Source organism: Chiloscyllium punctatum, chromosome 37 (genome assembly GCF_047496795.1).
Source record: "Chiloscyllium punctatum isolate Juve2018m chromosome 37, sChiPun1.3, whole genome shotgun sequence".
Lineage (NCBI taxonomy): Eukaryota > Metazoa > Chordata > Chondrichthyes > Orectolobiformes > Hemiscylliidae > Chiloscyllium > Chiloscyllium punctatum.
Genome location: NC_092775.1, coordinates 56,504,437 through 56,520,281, shown reverse-complemented (window position 1 = coordinate 56,520,281; position 15,845 = coordinate 56,504,437). Strand labels below are relative to the sequence as shown.

The 15,845-nt window shown below is 41.6% G+C and overlaps 2 protein-coding genes across 5 annotated transcripts in view; one reads left to right on the top strand and one right to left on the bottom strand.

Annotated features, from left to right (window-relative positions):
- Nucleotides 1-504, bottom strand: part of pcif1 (phosphorylated CTD interacting factor 1) — a 120,072-nt gene extending 119,568 nt beyond the window's left edge. For all 4 annotated transcript variants that reach the window (XR_011954615.1, XR_011954616.1, XM_072556866.1 and 1 more), the window contains exon 1: nucleotides 386-504. Coding sequence is in view for 2 of the 4 variants with exons in the window: in XM_072556866.1 (XP_072412967.1) it covers nucleotides 386-500 (115 nt within the window). In the remaining 2 variants the exon portion in view is untranslated. The remainder of the gene's footprint in view (nucleotides 1-385) is intronic.
- The window catches only part of pltp (phospholipid transfer protein), a 97,537-nt gene continuing 81,708 nt past the window's right edge, over nucleotides 17-15,845 (top strand). Inside the window, exon 1 of the mRNA XM_072556876.1 lies at nucleotides 17-160. The gene's annotated coding sequence lies outside the window, so the exon portion shown is untranslated. The remainder of the gene's footprint in view (nucleotides 161-15,845) is intronic.

Here is a 15,845-nt window from a genome sequence, read left to right as displayed (position 1 = left end):
TGTCATGCCGCCCGCCCAGATCCTCAGCCAGACTCAGAACGCTGACCCGGGGACGGGAAGAGAACGGCGGTGGCGGGAGAGCCACCCACGGGCTACGAGCCGCTCCTCACGCAGACTCTGGGAGCAGGAAGCCGCCGGCTCGAGTGCGCGGAGCGGGGAGGTGAGGCTGTGGAGATAAGAGCAGAGGCCGCTCGCGCTCCCCGGCTCCTCCACAACAACAAGCCCCAAGATGGCGGCGCCTCCCAGCTCCAAGCAAAGGCTGCGCCGCCGCCGATTCCTCCGCTTCCACAGGGCTCGGCGGGATGAGGCGGGCCGCTAGTGAGATCCGCGATGCCACGCTCATTGCGCCACGTGTGTTGGTGTTCTGCGCGCCCGGTGTACCTACCGTGTAGTGAGTGAAGAGCGGCAGTGATCTGTCTTTCCCCCCAATCCCGCCTCCGCTTCACCGCTCGACCGCCGCCTCCATCTTGTAAGCGGGAGCGCACCGCAGCCGTACGCATGCGCGCCCTCGCCGCGCCAAGCATCCGATTGGCTGGCGCTGGATTGGTTCACGCTCGCTGATTGGTCCGCCAGGCAGCGGTAATAACCGGAGTTGTGATTGGACAGATTGAAGCGATGCCGCGTGTTCCAATTGGACAGTGAGCCCGCTGCGGGATCAGGCTCCCTGTGATTGGTACGAGCCGATGAGCCGCTTAAACTGAGGGCGTCATCAAAACAAACAGGCAGTGACCACTGACAACTGGTGAGAGGGGCCAGGGAGGAGTACTGGTGGACTGACTAACAAAGGCTGATACTGAGAGTACCAGAGGACACACCAGGGGCCAACTTCCAAAAGGAACTGATACCCGGGACTTATAAAAGAACTGTCCACTGGCAGCTAACACCTGGGTATGGGTTGACCACTGCAGGGAAATATGGTGCTGGCTCACAGATCCAGTGCTGGGACTGGGTATTGAGGACAAGAACTGAGTGCTCTTTGAATTGGCAATAGCATTGAGAGAGAACATGTACTGTGGCTGTAAACCTGGGCACAGAGTTTGTTGAGGCACTGAAATCTGATAATTTCGTAAATGTGACTGGGGTCTGACGTTGCAAGATCGTGCTGATGGGTGGCACTGGCACAAAAAGTTGAATGTGATTCAGACTGATAACTGGCGCTGAGGACAGCGTAATTACACTGAATCGGCACTAAGAGCTGATCACTCACTGGGGACTGATACGGGTAGGAATAGCTGGTAGTGAGGGATGGTGTTGGCAAAGTCTGTTTCACTGAGGGTTGGGACTTGCATTATGGACAGGAGGTGAAACAGAGAAGTAGCACTAACTGCAGCTAGTGACTTCGACTCAAAGTTGTTACTACCACTGTAGCCTAGCATTTGGGAACAATACTGGCACTAGACACTGGTCACGTAATATGTTACTGGCACTGGGGACTGGTACTAAGGTCAAGCACTGATCGTATTGGTAATGATGCAGATCCCTGGAAGGGTTGCCAGCTGTAGTAGAGATCAATGGTGGTGAAGCTGGCATTGGGTCTTGTGCTGAGAAATGTGATGCTCAGCTTTGAAAGTGGCATTGAGAGCTGGTTATGGCATAAAATTTTGACTAGTGATACCACTTGATAGTGGTATCCCCCAATATTGATTAATATCAAAATTTGAAGAGTGTCAAAACTGAAAGACCTGTGAACTGAGTGGTAAATGGAGTAGAACTTCAGAATGACAAACAAATTGGTGGAGTAGGCACATATGGCAGATCAAGTTCAGTGCTGAGAAATGCGAAATGATTCATTCTAGTCAGAATAATGCAAAGTTATGAGTAAAGAGAGTGCAGGGCATGGAGACCTTGGGCTATGTGTGCATAAATTGCTGAGAATGTAAGGAACAGATACTGAAGTGTAAGGCACTCGTAAGCTTTATTCATAGGGGCATAGTGTACAAGAGCAAGAAGGTGAAGCATGTTTGCATAGGAACATAAACCAGCTTGATTTCAGCTGGAGCATCGCATCTACAAGAAATAATTCCAGGAGATCAGGATTTTTGGTTATCAAGATAGATTGGGGAGGTTGAAATGATTTCCCTCAGAAAAGAAGTTTTGGGGGAAATTTGATGCAGGTATTCAAAATCACTAGGTGTCTGAACAGAGTAGATAGAAAGAGGCTGTTCCCACTTGTGAAGGAATTGAGAAAAAGAGGGCACAGATTTTGAAATAATTTGTAAAAGTAGCAATAGTGACATGAGGAAAACCTTTGCACATAGCAAGATGTGCAGCACCCAGCCTGAGAGTCTGGTGAAGATAGATTCAATCAAAGCATTTAAAAGGGAATTAGACTGCAATGTGAAGTGCAGCGTTGCAGAGACGCCAGCAGTGCCATGTTAATTTGGCAAATACTTAAGCAGGTGATTGGGGTTAAATGATCATAATTGACTGGAAAAGTGGTTCTTTGGGCCTTTGTGGTGCAGTGATAGTGTCCCTTCCTCTGAGCTTGGGAGCTTGGTTTCAAGTCCTAACTGTTCCAGAGGTGTGTAATAACATCCCTCAACAAGTTGATTAAAAGCGTTTTTAAAATGAGCTCTCGTGTCACAGTGCTAGAGTCCCTATCTTTGAGAAGACCTGGCTTCAACTCCAATCTGCTCCAATGCTGTACAATGACACAACTCAAGAGGTTGATTAAAAATATCTGTAAAAGGAGGACTGGTGTGTTGATGGAGCTGTCAGGTTGAGTAATGAATAAACAAAGAAAGGAGTCTTGGTTCTTGTCTCACTGATTGGGCCGAGATCCAGTATGACATTGGTAGCAGAAGCTGGTGCTTAAAGATGGAGATTGGAAAGTAAGTTTTTTGAGATTGAAATTAGAGTTAGTTTGGAAAATAATCACTGAAACTAAGTGCAAAGTGTTAAAATATGACTTTCCGCCTACATAGCTTGTGAAGAAGCTTACGATCAATGAAATGTAATGAAATTGTGGACAAGGGCTACATCTTAACCAAGAATACAGCAAGCTATGGCCTTGGCACTGTCATTTCCCACTAGAGGCACAATCAGATGTAAAATATTCTCAGAGCTAGAGGCTGAACAGTTGGACACTAAGGAAAGGTGAAAATTCTCATGGACAAAATTTATAATGAAGATGGTTAGATTAAATGTATCACATATAGATAAGTTTAAAAAAGCCTTTGGTATGTTCAATTCTTTGATGATAGGAGTTGGAAAGTCATGTTGAGGATGTACAGGAGATTGGTGAGGCCTCTTCTGGAATACTGTGTCCAGTTCTGGTCGCACAGTTATAGGTAGGATATTATTAAGCTGGAGACGGTTCAGAAGAGATTTACCAGATGATGTCAGGTGTGGAAGCTTTGAGTAATAAAGGCTGGATAGGCTGGGATTTCTTTCACTGCAGCATTGGCGGTTGCGAGGTGACCTGTAGAAGTTTGTAAAGTAATGTGGGGTATTGATAGAGTTACTGCTCATTGTTTTTTCCCTTGGATGGGGGATTTCAAGATTGGGGGGACAATTTTTTAAGGTTAGAGAAGAGATATTTTTAAAAAGACATGAGAAACAAATTTTTTACACTGGATGGTTCACGTTTGGAATGAACTTCAGAAGGAAGTGGTGGATGTGGATACAATTACAATGTTTAAAAGATATTTGGATGGATACATGAATAGGAAAGATTTGAAGGGATAAGGGGCAGGAACAGGCAAGTGGGACTAGTTTAGTTTGGGATTATGTTCAGTCTGGACTGGTTGGACCAAAGGCTCTGTTTCTCTTCTCTATGACTGTATAATGCATATGAGATTAGATTAGATTACTTACAGTGTGGAAATAGGCCCTTCAGCCCAACAAGTCCACACCGACCCGCCGAAGCGCAACCCACCCATACCCCTACATCTATCCCTTACCTAATACTACGGGCAATTTAGCATGGCCAATTCACCTGATCTGCGCATCTTTGGACTGTGGGAGGAAACCGGAGCACCCGGAGGAAACCCACGCAGACACGGGGAGAACGTGCAAACTCCACACAGTCAGTCGCCTGAGGCGGGAATTGAACCCGGGTCTCTGGCACTGTGAGGCAGCAGTGCTAACCACTGTGCCACTGTGCCGCCCACTAAGGAGATATGGTCAGACTTCAAAAAATTTAGAAAGTAAGATTAATATGGAATTAATATGCAAGATTGCAATCATTCAACATTGAGATTCTGATTTCAGTATTTGACTTTCAGTTGTTGGGTTTTGCTAAGGTGTCAATCAAGGATAGATTTTTTTGAGTTAGATTTTCTGAAAAAAAATACATTTTTTGGCTTCCTGCAAAAGCATTAATTCCTGATGGTCTTAATTGTTTTTAATACATTCATGGGATGTGGGCATCGCTGGCTAGGTCAACATTTAGTGCCAATTCCTATTTGCCCTGGACAAGCTGGTGGTGAACTGCCTCCTTGAATCACTGCACTCTTGGAATGTAGGTGCATCTACAGTGCTGTTAAGAAGGGATTTCCTGCAACAGTGATTATATTTCCAGGGTTAAGAAGGTGACTGGCTTGGGAGCAGAACTTGCAGCTTTCAGTGTTCCCATAAATCTGCTGCTCTTGTCCTTCTTGATGGAAGTGGTCACAGGTCATGAAATTATTGACGAGGTGTTGATAACGTGCTGCATTCATATTATAGATGATGTATTTTGCGTTGCTGGTGAAGGGATTGAATGTTGAAGGTTATGGTTGTGGTGCCAGTCAAGCGGGATGCTTTGTCTCAGATGATGTCAAGCTTCTTGAATTGTTGGAGCTGCACGCATCCAGGCAAATGGGGAGTATTGCATTACATTGCTGACTTGTGCCTTGTAGATGGTGGACAGGCTTTGAGGAATCAGGAGATGACTTACCAAGGAATTCCCAGTGTGTGATGTGCTTTTGTAGCTACAGTTTTTATGTTGCTAGTGGGGGATTTAGTGATGATAATGGCATTGAACAATAAGAGGTGTTGGTTACATTTGCACATGTTTGAGATGGTCATTCAGTGGGACTTATGTGGCATTTTTTTTAACCATTTATTAACGCAGTTCTGGATGTTGTTCAGGTTTTGCTGCATATGAGAGGAGATGAGATCCAAGGATTTGCAAAATTGAGATAAAGTTGTAGAAGGCCAGAAAACACAGTTAAAAGTTTAAAAGTGGCTTAGAACTGAATGTGATTCTATGAAATGATTGCAGACTGGCAAAAGAATTCTAATCATAGTTGGGGAGATCTTGTAGTGTTAATCCAGAACATAAGAGGAGAGCAAGTAGAGGTCCTAGTTTGACAAAAGAAGTGGAGAAGGTTGGGGATACGTGGAAAGTGCTGAAAATGTGTTGCTGGAAAAGCGCAGCAGGTCAGGCAGTATCCAAGGAGCGGGAGAATCGACATTTCGGGCATTCCTGAAGAAGGGCTTATGCCCGAAACGTCGATTCTCCTGCTACTTGGATGCTGCCTGACCTGCTGCGCTTTTCCAGCAAAACATTTTCAACTCTGATCTCCAGCATCTGCAGTCCTCACTTTCTCCTCGATACGTGGAAAATAGAAACCTTTATGACTGAAAATATTTTAGTGGCTACAAACAAGTTAGAAGATATGTTGACAAAGGTTGCTAAACTAAAGAATTGGAAATCTGGAAATAATTTGGTGCAAACAGAGTTACTACATAGGGGTTAGTGAACTTTATCTCTCAGATTGGTGTGCTCCCTGTGAAACACAATCTGAAGCTAAACTCGGGGTATCAATGAGAAAGTTAGTGATCAAGGTGTTAGAATAGGTTTCCTACTGCTTTTGACACCATCTAAAGAAGCAGTTGATATAAAAGAAAAGGAATGGATATTAAACAAATATTTAAAGAAAAACTTGGACCAGGTTTCTGTACATAACAAGAAACACTATTTATTTCAAATAAATGGACTCAATCTGCACAGAAACAATCATGAATTCTCTTGGCATATAACTCTACTAGTTAAAATTGTAATCTCCTTGCACACGCAGACAAGGGAAAAAAACACTTGAGTGTTATGAACGGAAAGAAAGCAATGCAGAGGTCCATGTTCACAGGATCTGCTGAGATAATGCTTGTGCTGATCAGAATGCTACTTCTCAAGCTTCCTATTCCTGATGCTTCCACTGGTTTGCAAATGGAACACTGACTAGTTCACATTTATACAGGGTCTCTCACTTATCAATTAGTTGTCACAGTTTACAGCAACTGCTGAAGGGAAAAATAAACTGGTTTTCTTGGGGTTTAAGGTGATTTTTACTTCAGAAAACAGAGAGACGCCCAGAGCCTGTGGATGTTTGAAGGCTTCTCCACAACTTGTTCAGAAGATCCTGTGAACAGAGACCTCTGAAGGATTTTCCCTTTTTTTCCTCTCCATCCACAGTGCCTTTTTTTTGTGTGCATGTGTTTGTAAGTCAGGGGAATTTATAAAGGGATTAGAGTTGTATGCTGACAGTTAGTAATTGTTAACAGTGGCAAGGTTCTAATTACTTGTAATAAACAATCTTTCTTGTTAAGTATAGAGATATGGTCAGTGCTTTCTGTCATCCTGGCTCAAAAGTCAGGTAGGTTTGAGATTCTTTGTATACTTTTTAAAAACTATAATTTTTGCTGTATAGCCACTCTCTGTATAGCAGGTCTTGATTGCCTACTTACGAGGATTTTGCCACGGTTGGAGGATTTGGGCTCTCGTGAAATGTTGAATAGGCTGGGGCTGTTTTCCCCGGAGCGTCGGAGGCTGAGGGCTGTAAAAGGTTATAAGCTCATGAGTGGTGTGGATAAAGCAAATAGCCAAGGTCTTTTTCCCAGGGTAGGTGAATCCAAAACTAGAGGGCAAAGGTTTAAAATGGGCAACCTTTTCAAGCAGAGGGTGGCCAGAATGTGCTGCCAGAGGAAGTGATGAAGACTGGTACAATTACAACATTTGAAAAGCATCTGGCTGAGTATATGAACAGGAAGGGTTTAGAGGGGCATGGGTCAAATGCTGGCAAATGGGACTAAATTAATTTAGGATATCTGGTTGGCATGAACAAGTTGGACCGAAGGTCTCTTTCTGTGCTGTACATCTCCACGCCTCGAAATAAAACATTGAAGAAGTTTAAATTCTGAAAACTCTGCACACAACATTCCAGCCTTGGGGATGAGAGAAGCTAGTTCTTTTCAGTGATGTTTCATGGACTGGTCTTCCAGGTAAATATTTTAATACAGCAGGGTTTATTGTATTCTTAGTGAGAATAATAAATGTTGTCCATTAACCTGAGAAGCCAAGAAAATTTTAAAAAGGTTAGTTAAAAGTACTTCAGTAGCTAACCATTGATGTTAGCAAAAGCTATAAATACAGGGGTGCATTTATCCAATGTTCTAAGGGAAATTCTATGTAAGGGGTAATCTGAGGAACGTTTGCCCATAGAAAATTATATGGATAACCATTCTTTTTGGGACTGTGTAAATTTGACAAAGAGAAAAGACCTTGCTAGCATAAGGACATGCTAAGAAAGATCTCCAAAATAGAATGGGTTGATGTTAGTAGTTAGATTACTGAGCAGCAGAAATGTTGCTGCCCCAAAAAATTATTGGAGATTTTTGAAGAGGAACACCAAGTGGTATAAAGAGTTACAAAAGAACATGAAAAAGTTTATTTTGGATCACTTTGTGATTTTTTTTTGTTTAAAGAAAGACAAGAGATATGGGATATGAAAAAATGTATATCTATAATTTTGTTGCTGATCACAAGAACAGAATTGCTCAGCAGGTCTGGCAGCACCTGTGGAGAGAAATTTGAGTTAATATTTCTGGTCCAGTGACACTTCTTCAAAACTGTTATGAGGAAGGCTCACTGGACCTGAAACATTAACTCTGATTTCTTTCCTCAGATGCTGTCTGACTTGCTGAGCTTTTCCACAAATTTCTGTTTTTGTTTGTGTTCCAGCATTCACAGTTCTTTCTGTTTTTATTTTAGATTAGATTAAATTACAGTGTGGAAACAGGCCCTTCGGCCCAACAAGTCCATACCGACCCGCCGAAGCACAACCCACCCATACCCCTACCTAACACTACAGACAATTTAGCATGGCCAATTCACCTGACCTGCATATCTTTGTGACTGTGGGAGGAAACCAGAGCACCCGGAGGAAACCCATGCAGACATGGGGAGAGAGTGCAAACTCCACACAGTCAGTCACCTGAGGCGGGAATTGAACCCGGGTGTCAGGCGCTGTGAGGCAGCAGTGCTAACCACTGTGCCACCGTTGCTGATCAATTGTTTGATAAGCTAAGACACAGAATGTGAAAAAAATCTTGTTTCCTTTTCATTAGATTCAGTTCAAGGATTGTTCATATATCTTCAACATCCTTTTATGTCAAGAGGAGAGAGGAATTTAGTATAACAATGGTTTAGTAATAATGTCGCTGGACTAGTCATCCAGAACCCCAAGGTAATATTCTGCACAAATGGCCAATGGAGAAATTTGAATTTGATAAAAATCTGGAATAAAAAGCCATCCTAATGGCGATTATGTAACCGTTGTCAATTGTAAAAACCCACTTGGTTCACTGATGCCCTTCAGGGAACAATATTTTCTGTCCTTGGCTACAAGTGATTCTAGGATCACGGAAATGTGGTTGACTCTTAAACACTCTGAGTCATTAGGGATGGGCAATAAATACTGGCCACATCAGCACTGCCCATATTACAACAGCGAATTAAAAGGAATATATAACGGAGAACTGAAAGGCTCTTGTGATGCAGTAGCAGTGTGACTACCTCACAAACAGAAAGTTTCATGTTCCAGTCCCACCTGCTTGGAGGTGTACCATAAGTCATAACAAGTGTATTAAAAATAATAAAAGGGGACTGGTGGCTGAGGAAGGAGCTGTGAGACAGTGGAGTAAATAAACTCTACCCACACAGAGAGGTTCTGGCTCACCAACTGATTTGGATCTGAATTAACACTAGGGTAACTTGCTCAGTTAGAAAGCTGGCATAGACATGGTAAGTTGCTATTGCAATGTAATAATCATGTGCTTCCATGGTCTACAATAGAAATGTACAGCACAGTACAGACCCTTTGGCCCTCGATGGTTCCACAGGTTGGCACAACAATCTGAAGCCTATCAATCCTACACTCTTCCATTTTCATCCATATGTAAAACGTAAGTACTGACTTTATTTCCCTAGTAACGCTGCTGATGCCTGATACTCCATCCTATCCTCAGTATTGTCTCCCAGTTCCCGATAGTCACTTTGTTCAACCCTCAGTAATCACTCCATTGTGTAGCAGTAGCCATTTGGCCTTTCAAGACTACTCCACCATTCAATCAAATTATGGTTAATCTTATTTTCCACTATTCAGTAAGATAATGGTTGATCATGTGTTTTGTATTCCATATTCATATCTACTCCCAGTAATTGATTATTTCCTTGCCTATCAAAAAACTATCTGCCTCTATTTTTAAAATAATCAATGATCCTACTAAGACAATTGCCTTCAGAGACAGTTCTAAGTTCTCTCAAGCTTCTGAAAAAAAATCTCAAAACTTGACCTGATAGGATGACCCCTAATTTCTTAAAAGTAAAGCCTCCTAATTCTGGCCTCAACCATGATAGCAAACATCATCTCCATGTTCCCATTCAGACTCTCATACACTTCAATCAAGTTATCACTTGCTCTTCGAAATTCTAGTGAAAACAAGCCTATTGTGTTCCACACTTTCCTCAAAAGACAAATTGTTTATTCCGTCTGCAAATAATCATGCCTTCGCTCCCTCTGTCTAACTCACTGATGTAATTGTGAAAAGGTGAGGCCCCAGCATAGACCCCTACTCTACTCATCACTTCTTGCCAAATAGAAAAGAACCATTTATGCATACTTTCCACTTTCTTCCAGCCAGCCCGTATTCTGTCCATATAAATATGTTACATCCTCCAACATGACCTTCTACTTTTTGTAGTAGCCTTTGATGTGACAACTTACTAAATGTTTTCTGAAAACACAAGCACAGTTTATCTACAAGCTTCCCTTTATCCACAGCACGTTACTCCTTCAAAGAACCCCAACAAATTGGTTGAACATGATTTTGCAAAACCATGCTGACTGTTCATGGATTACTTTGAAATTTTGTGGGTGTTCTGATATAATCTATTTAATCATCAATTTTAACACATTCCCCATGACAGATTTACAGCTGACTGACTTAAACTTTCCTGTTTTCCATGAACATCCCATTTTGAGTCAAGGAGTTATATTTATTACCTCCGGTCTGACAGACACTTTTCAGAATGTGACAAATTATGGGAAATTAAATGCCAGTGCAACTGCTATCTCACTAGTCCCCTCTTTTAAGACCCGAGGGTGTAGTCTTTCTGGAGCTGGAGACTTTCAACCCACAGGTTCTTCAGTTTGCTCAGTGCCGTGCTTGCCTTATGACTAAGTTCCGATCTCTTAACTCAGTTGTTACTGGATTGATTTTGCTATCCTTCAAGACAGAAGTAAAATACTGTTCATTTCATCACCATATTCTCTCAACGACCATTAACCCCTCATTGTCATTCCCTAATCCTGTCCTTTGTAAATACCATTGATTTATTATTAAGAAAAAGCCATGTTGATTGAATTGGCGAGTAAAATGAGAGGTGGAATTGACTGTCAGAACTAAGAAGGCAAAGATTGGGAAAAAAGGCAAGGATAATTGAAGTACTAGCACAACAATTAAGCTTAGTAGAAATAGGGATCAGGTGATCCAAGGAGTGAGGTATTGAACTCAGGTATTGAGGCCAATACCAGTTCAAACATAAAGAGGAAATGAAACAACTTGACATCAAACAAATTAGAGCTTTAAAAGAAACTTGTAGTTTAGAAAGAAGCAAAGAAAAGCTAGCTGTGTTAATCTTTCTCCCATTTCTGTGAAGCTGTTCTTTCCAATTTCCTGCTGGAACAGCAGGAAAAATACATTTGAAAACACTGAGAGAAATTGTTCTAAAACCCAAAGATAATCAAAAAGACTGAGTCCAGCCGGGTAATCGATGAACTTAAAACTGATAAATTACGGAGCAAATCGCATCACAGACAAAGGAAAAGGAATGAGCAACCAACTCGGTTTTGTGATTTTGCACTGGTCCTTTACTTCTTTCCTTCACTCATAATACTTGTGCTTTTATTTTTTGCCTGTATGTGTGGAAGTTTAAGATATATAAATTTCAAATTCTACTGTTTTATTGTTCCTGTTAAAGCTAAGTGTGTTTTAATAAATGACTATTGTTACCATGGAAAGGTCTGTGTGGTTTGCTTTTATCCTGGATAGCATACAGAGGGAAATTGGGACCTTCAGTAGTTTCAATAAATGTTAACTTTTATGGTGACTCTGAGAATAGTTGGGCCTAATTTTCAATGCATTACTGCAGTCAGTTGTAACAATATGTGTAAAACGTCTTGCAATCTGATTTTACATTTCCAGGTAACTTTCTCTCATAGACTAATTTCTTCCTCCTGATTGATCTTTCTTAATTCTCTCCCATTCTCTACACTCTACCCAATTGTACAATCTCTGCATAATTATACAGTGTTTCTTCAAGTTTTATGCTATCCTTCTTCCAATAACTATGGACAATGGGTGCCTACTTTAGAATCTTTATTTACAATAGGAATATTCTTATCCAAGTATTCTTAAATGCTTGCTGCTACTTTTCAATTGCTGTATCCCACTATGCTTTAGTGCTTTATGCTCTGTCCCACTATCCCACTATTTCAATTGCTTCATATCCTACTTCATTTGAGCCAGCTCAACTTTCATGCCCATCTGGTTTCCCTTATCTAAGTTGAAAGTACTACTCTTAAATCCACTCCCACTCAAACTGGATATAAAATTTGATCATGGTTGTTATCTAGGCATCCCTTTCTTCTGAGGTTATTAATTAATCCTGTCACGATAATAAGTCTCAAATAAACTCTTTGGTTATGTCATGAAGTTGAAGGCATGTACTGTACCTTTGAAGAGAGTGAAAGCTGAGAAGAAAGCACTGGTCATGTGACTGACTAGTAGGCGCAAAGTGTACTGGACAATTTAAGGATGTAAGATTTGGGCTGTAACTGAGATACATAATTTGTTTTCACAGCAGTTTGAATTTAACCAATCAGTTTGAATTATGCCCCAAGATATTAAAAGCCAAAAGAATTTGAATTTTACTGTGTCGGCAACATCAAACCAATGAGACCATTCAATGTTTGGGGTATAAAAAGTCGGCATTTTGGACAGTTAGACAGAGAACGAGCACCTTCAGCCATTGCAAGACTACCATTCAAAAACACTCTCTGTTAAAGGTACCTTTTTCAGATGAAACATCTTTGCAGCAGAAGTATTTGGAAAGGCAAGGACTGATTCGGGATAGTTAACATGGCTTTGTGTGTGGGAAGTAATGTCTCACAAACTTGTTTGAGTCTTTTGAAGAAGTAACAAAGAAGATTGATGAGAGCAGAGTAGTAGATGTGATCTATATGGACTTCAGTAAGGCATTTGACAAGGTTCCCCATGGGAGACTGGTTAGCAAGGTTAGATCTCATGGAATACAGGGAAAACTAGCCATTTGGATACAGAACTGGCTCAAAGGTTGAAGACAGAGGGTGATGGTGGAGGGTTGTTTTTCAGATTGGAGGCCTGTGACCAGTGGAGTACCACAAGGATCGGTGCTGGGTTCTCTACTTTTTGTCATTTACATAAATGATTTGGGTGTGAGCATAAGAGGTACAGTTAGTAAGTTTGCAGATGACACCAAAATTGGAGGTGTCGTGGACAGCAAAGAGGGTTACCTCAGATTACATCAGGATCTGAACCAGATGGGCCAATGGGCTGAGAAGTGGCAGATGGAGTTTAATTCAGATAAATGCAAGGTGCTGCATTTTGGGAAAGCAAATCTTAGCAGAACTTGTACACTTAATGGTAAGGTTCTAGGGAGTGTTGCTGAACAAAGAGACCTTGGAGTGCAGGTTCACAGCTCCTTGAAAGTGGAGTTGCAGGTAGATAGGATAGTGAAGAAGGCGTTTGGTATGCTTTCCTTTATTGGTCAGAGTATTGAGTACAGGAGTTGGGAGGTCATGTTGCCACTGTTGGAATATTGCGTGCAATTCTGGTCTCCTTCCTATCGGAAAGATGTTGTGAAACTTGAAAGGGTTTGGAAAAGATTTACAAGGATGTTGCCAGGGTTGGAGGATCTGAGCTACAAGGAGAGGCTGAACAAGCTGGGGCTGTTTTCCCTGGAGCGTCGGAGGCTGAGGGGTGACATTACAGAGGTTTACAAAATTATGAGGAGCATGGATAGGATAAATAGACCAAGTCTTTTCCCTGGGGTCAGGGAATCCAGAACTAGAGGGGAAAGGTTTAGGGTGAGAGCGGAAAGATATAAAAGAGACGTAAGGGGCAACTTTTTCACACAGAGAGTGGTACGTGTATGGAATGAGCTGCCAGAGGATGTGGTGGAGGCTGGTACAATTGCAACATTTAAAAGGCATTCGGATGGGTATATGAATAGAAAGGGGTTGGAAGGATATGGGCCGGTTGCTGGGCCTAGATTGGGTTGGGATATCTGGTCGGCATGAATGTGTTGGACCGAAGGGTCTGTTTCCATGATGTACATCTCTGACTCTAAGACTGAAGACACACCAGGGAGATTGACAACAGAGGGAGATCGACACCAGAGGTGACAGCCCCTGTCTGGTTTTGAAAATTAATTTGCTTTAAATTTAATAGGGTCTTTATCAGATCAGTATATTGTTGTGGAGTGGAGGTAGATAATAAATCTTTAAGAAAAGGCTTAGAGTTGTAAATAGTTGTTTAATGTTGACTTTTGGAGTTAAAGAATAAAATTGTTTTTTTTTCTTTAAATCGTGGAATATTGTTAGTTCTCTCATACTTTAACAGATTACGAAGCAAGATGAGCTTTTCTGTTTGGTTTAATTAGCAGAAGGGTTTACTGCTGTGTCGTAACTGTTAGCTGTGCAATGTGGATCCAGTCTGTGGAAATCACTCCACTCCTGGTAGTGATTCAGTTTCTCCCATAGTGACTCAATCCCCAGATGTGATAGTGATTGTTCAATATGGCACTAATCCTTGGGAGTCAGTGATCACAGGGACAGCAGGCTGCTGGAGATTGTTTCCCACACTGGATGAATCATCCCTGGGTTCAGGCTGGGTTGAATGATTCAAACAACATCACGTCATCAGTGAATCCATGATTGATTTGATATAAGGTTTTCTGGCCAATGTGGAGGAGCCCCAAAAAGTGTCACCTTGAGAATGGACATCCAGGAGTATTAAAAGGGAGCTTGACAATCTACAAAGGGAGCTGATTGCTCTACTGTCTGTGTCTGAGCCACTTACTTTCAAGATTGTCTGTATGTATATTTGCTTGGTGCTTGTGTGAATCGTTTAAAACAATAAGTGGATCCAAATTTACAAATCACTGGAAAATTTATACTTCTTAACAGATTGCAATCAGGAGAGGAGATGGCCACAATTGAAAGGGAGAGGGGAGCAGCTGGAATCGTGTGGAAGGGGGCAAAGTCCCCACTGCCTCATCACCTCTGGTTATATCCTGTCTATATCTTTATACTATAAATCATCTCCCTCAGACAAATATTGAGCATCTCCTGGCAAGATAGGGTCTTCAAATTCTTTACTGATCTGGGAAAGGAGGGTGTGACTGCATTAGGCAGCAAAGGGAACCCAAGAGGGCAAGAACTGGGGCCTTCTGCAATTGTCCAACAGGTTTGAGGTTCTTTCAGGCTGTTTGAGTGAGAGCGAGGGCTACAGGGTGGTTGGTCTAACAGACCGTAGTACACTTCAAGTGAAGTGAGCCAAAAGAATTACATAAATTATAGGAGATAATATAGTTTGAGAGATTGACAACTTCTGCAGAGAACAGTATATGGGTTCAGGATTATATAAATTGTGGGAGATAGTTTAGTTCGGGGGATTGACACTGTTCTCTGCAGAAGTTATGTGAGTTCAGAAGGCTGTCTTACCAGATTAGTGCCAGGGTTCAGGACATCTACTCAAAGAGGAATTTAGAGTCACAGGGGAGGATCCAGCCATTTTTGTCCATCTAGATACCAACAACATAGTAAGGCAGCGAAAGAGGTTCTGCCTAGAGGGTATGAGGAGCTAGGCACCAAATTAATTAAGACGCAAAACCTCTCCAATTATAACTTATGGATAACTACCTAATCCATGTGCAAATTATCTCAAATTTCAAATTACTTTGTGCATCTTCTCTGCAGCCGTATCATTATATTCCTCTCTCTGATCTATTAGCCTTCTGTGCTTTATATGGTATGATTTGCCTGTACTGCATGCAAAACAAAACTTTTCACTGTACTTAGGTAAATGTGGCAACAATAAATTAAATCAAATTAGAAAAATGAATGAAGGCTCAAAGACCAGGGTGGTAAAGTGGCTTCCTGTACATGGAGACCTACCACTAGTACTGGGGGAAATGAGGGCTGGGACACCTGAATCATACTGGGATCAGTGTTATTGTGAACTACAGAACTAGTGAAGGAGAGAAAGCTTCAAATAAAATAACGATGGCAAAGGATCAAATTTGGGGCAATATGCTAAACCAAAGAGAGGAAACAAAACAAAACCAGGGAAAAATATGGTAAATCATAAACGGACAGACAAAAATTTAGAGTGTACAGGAGTAAATCAATCAATAAGGCAAGATATTACAAAAATAAAAGGACAAACTAAAGGTTCTCAATTTAATATTCAAAAACAATGAAACATTACACAATTAGACATAAATAAGTATGATCTGATTGCCATTACATTGTCATGGCTGC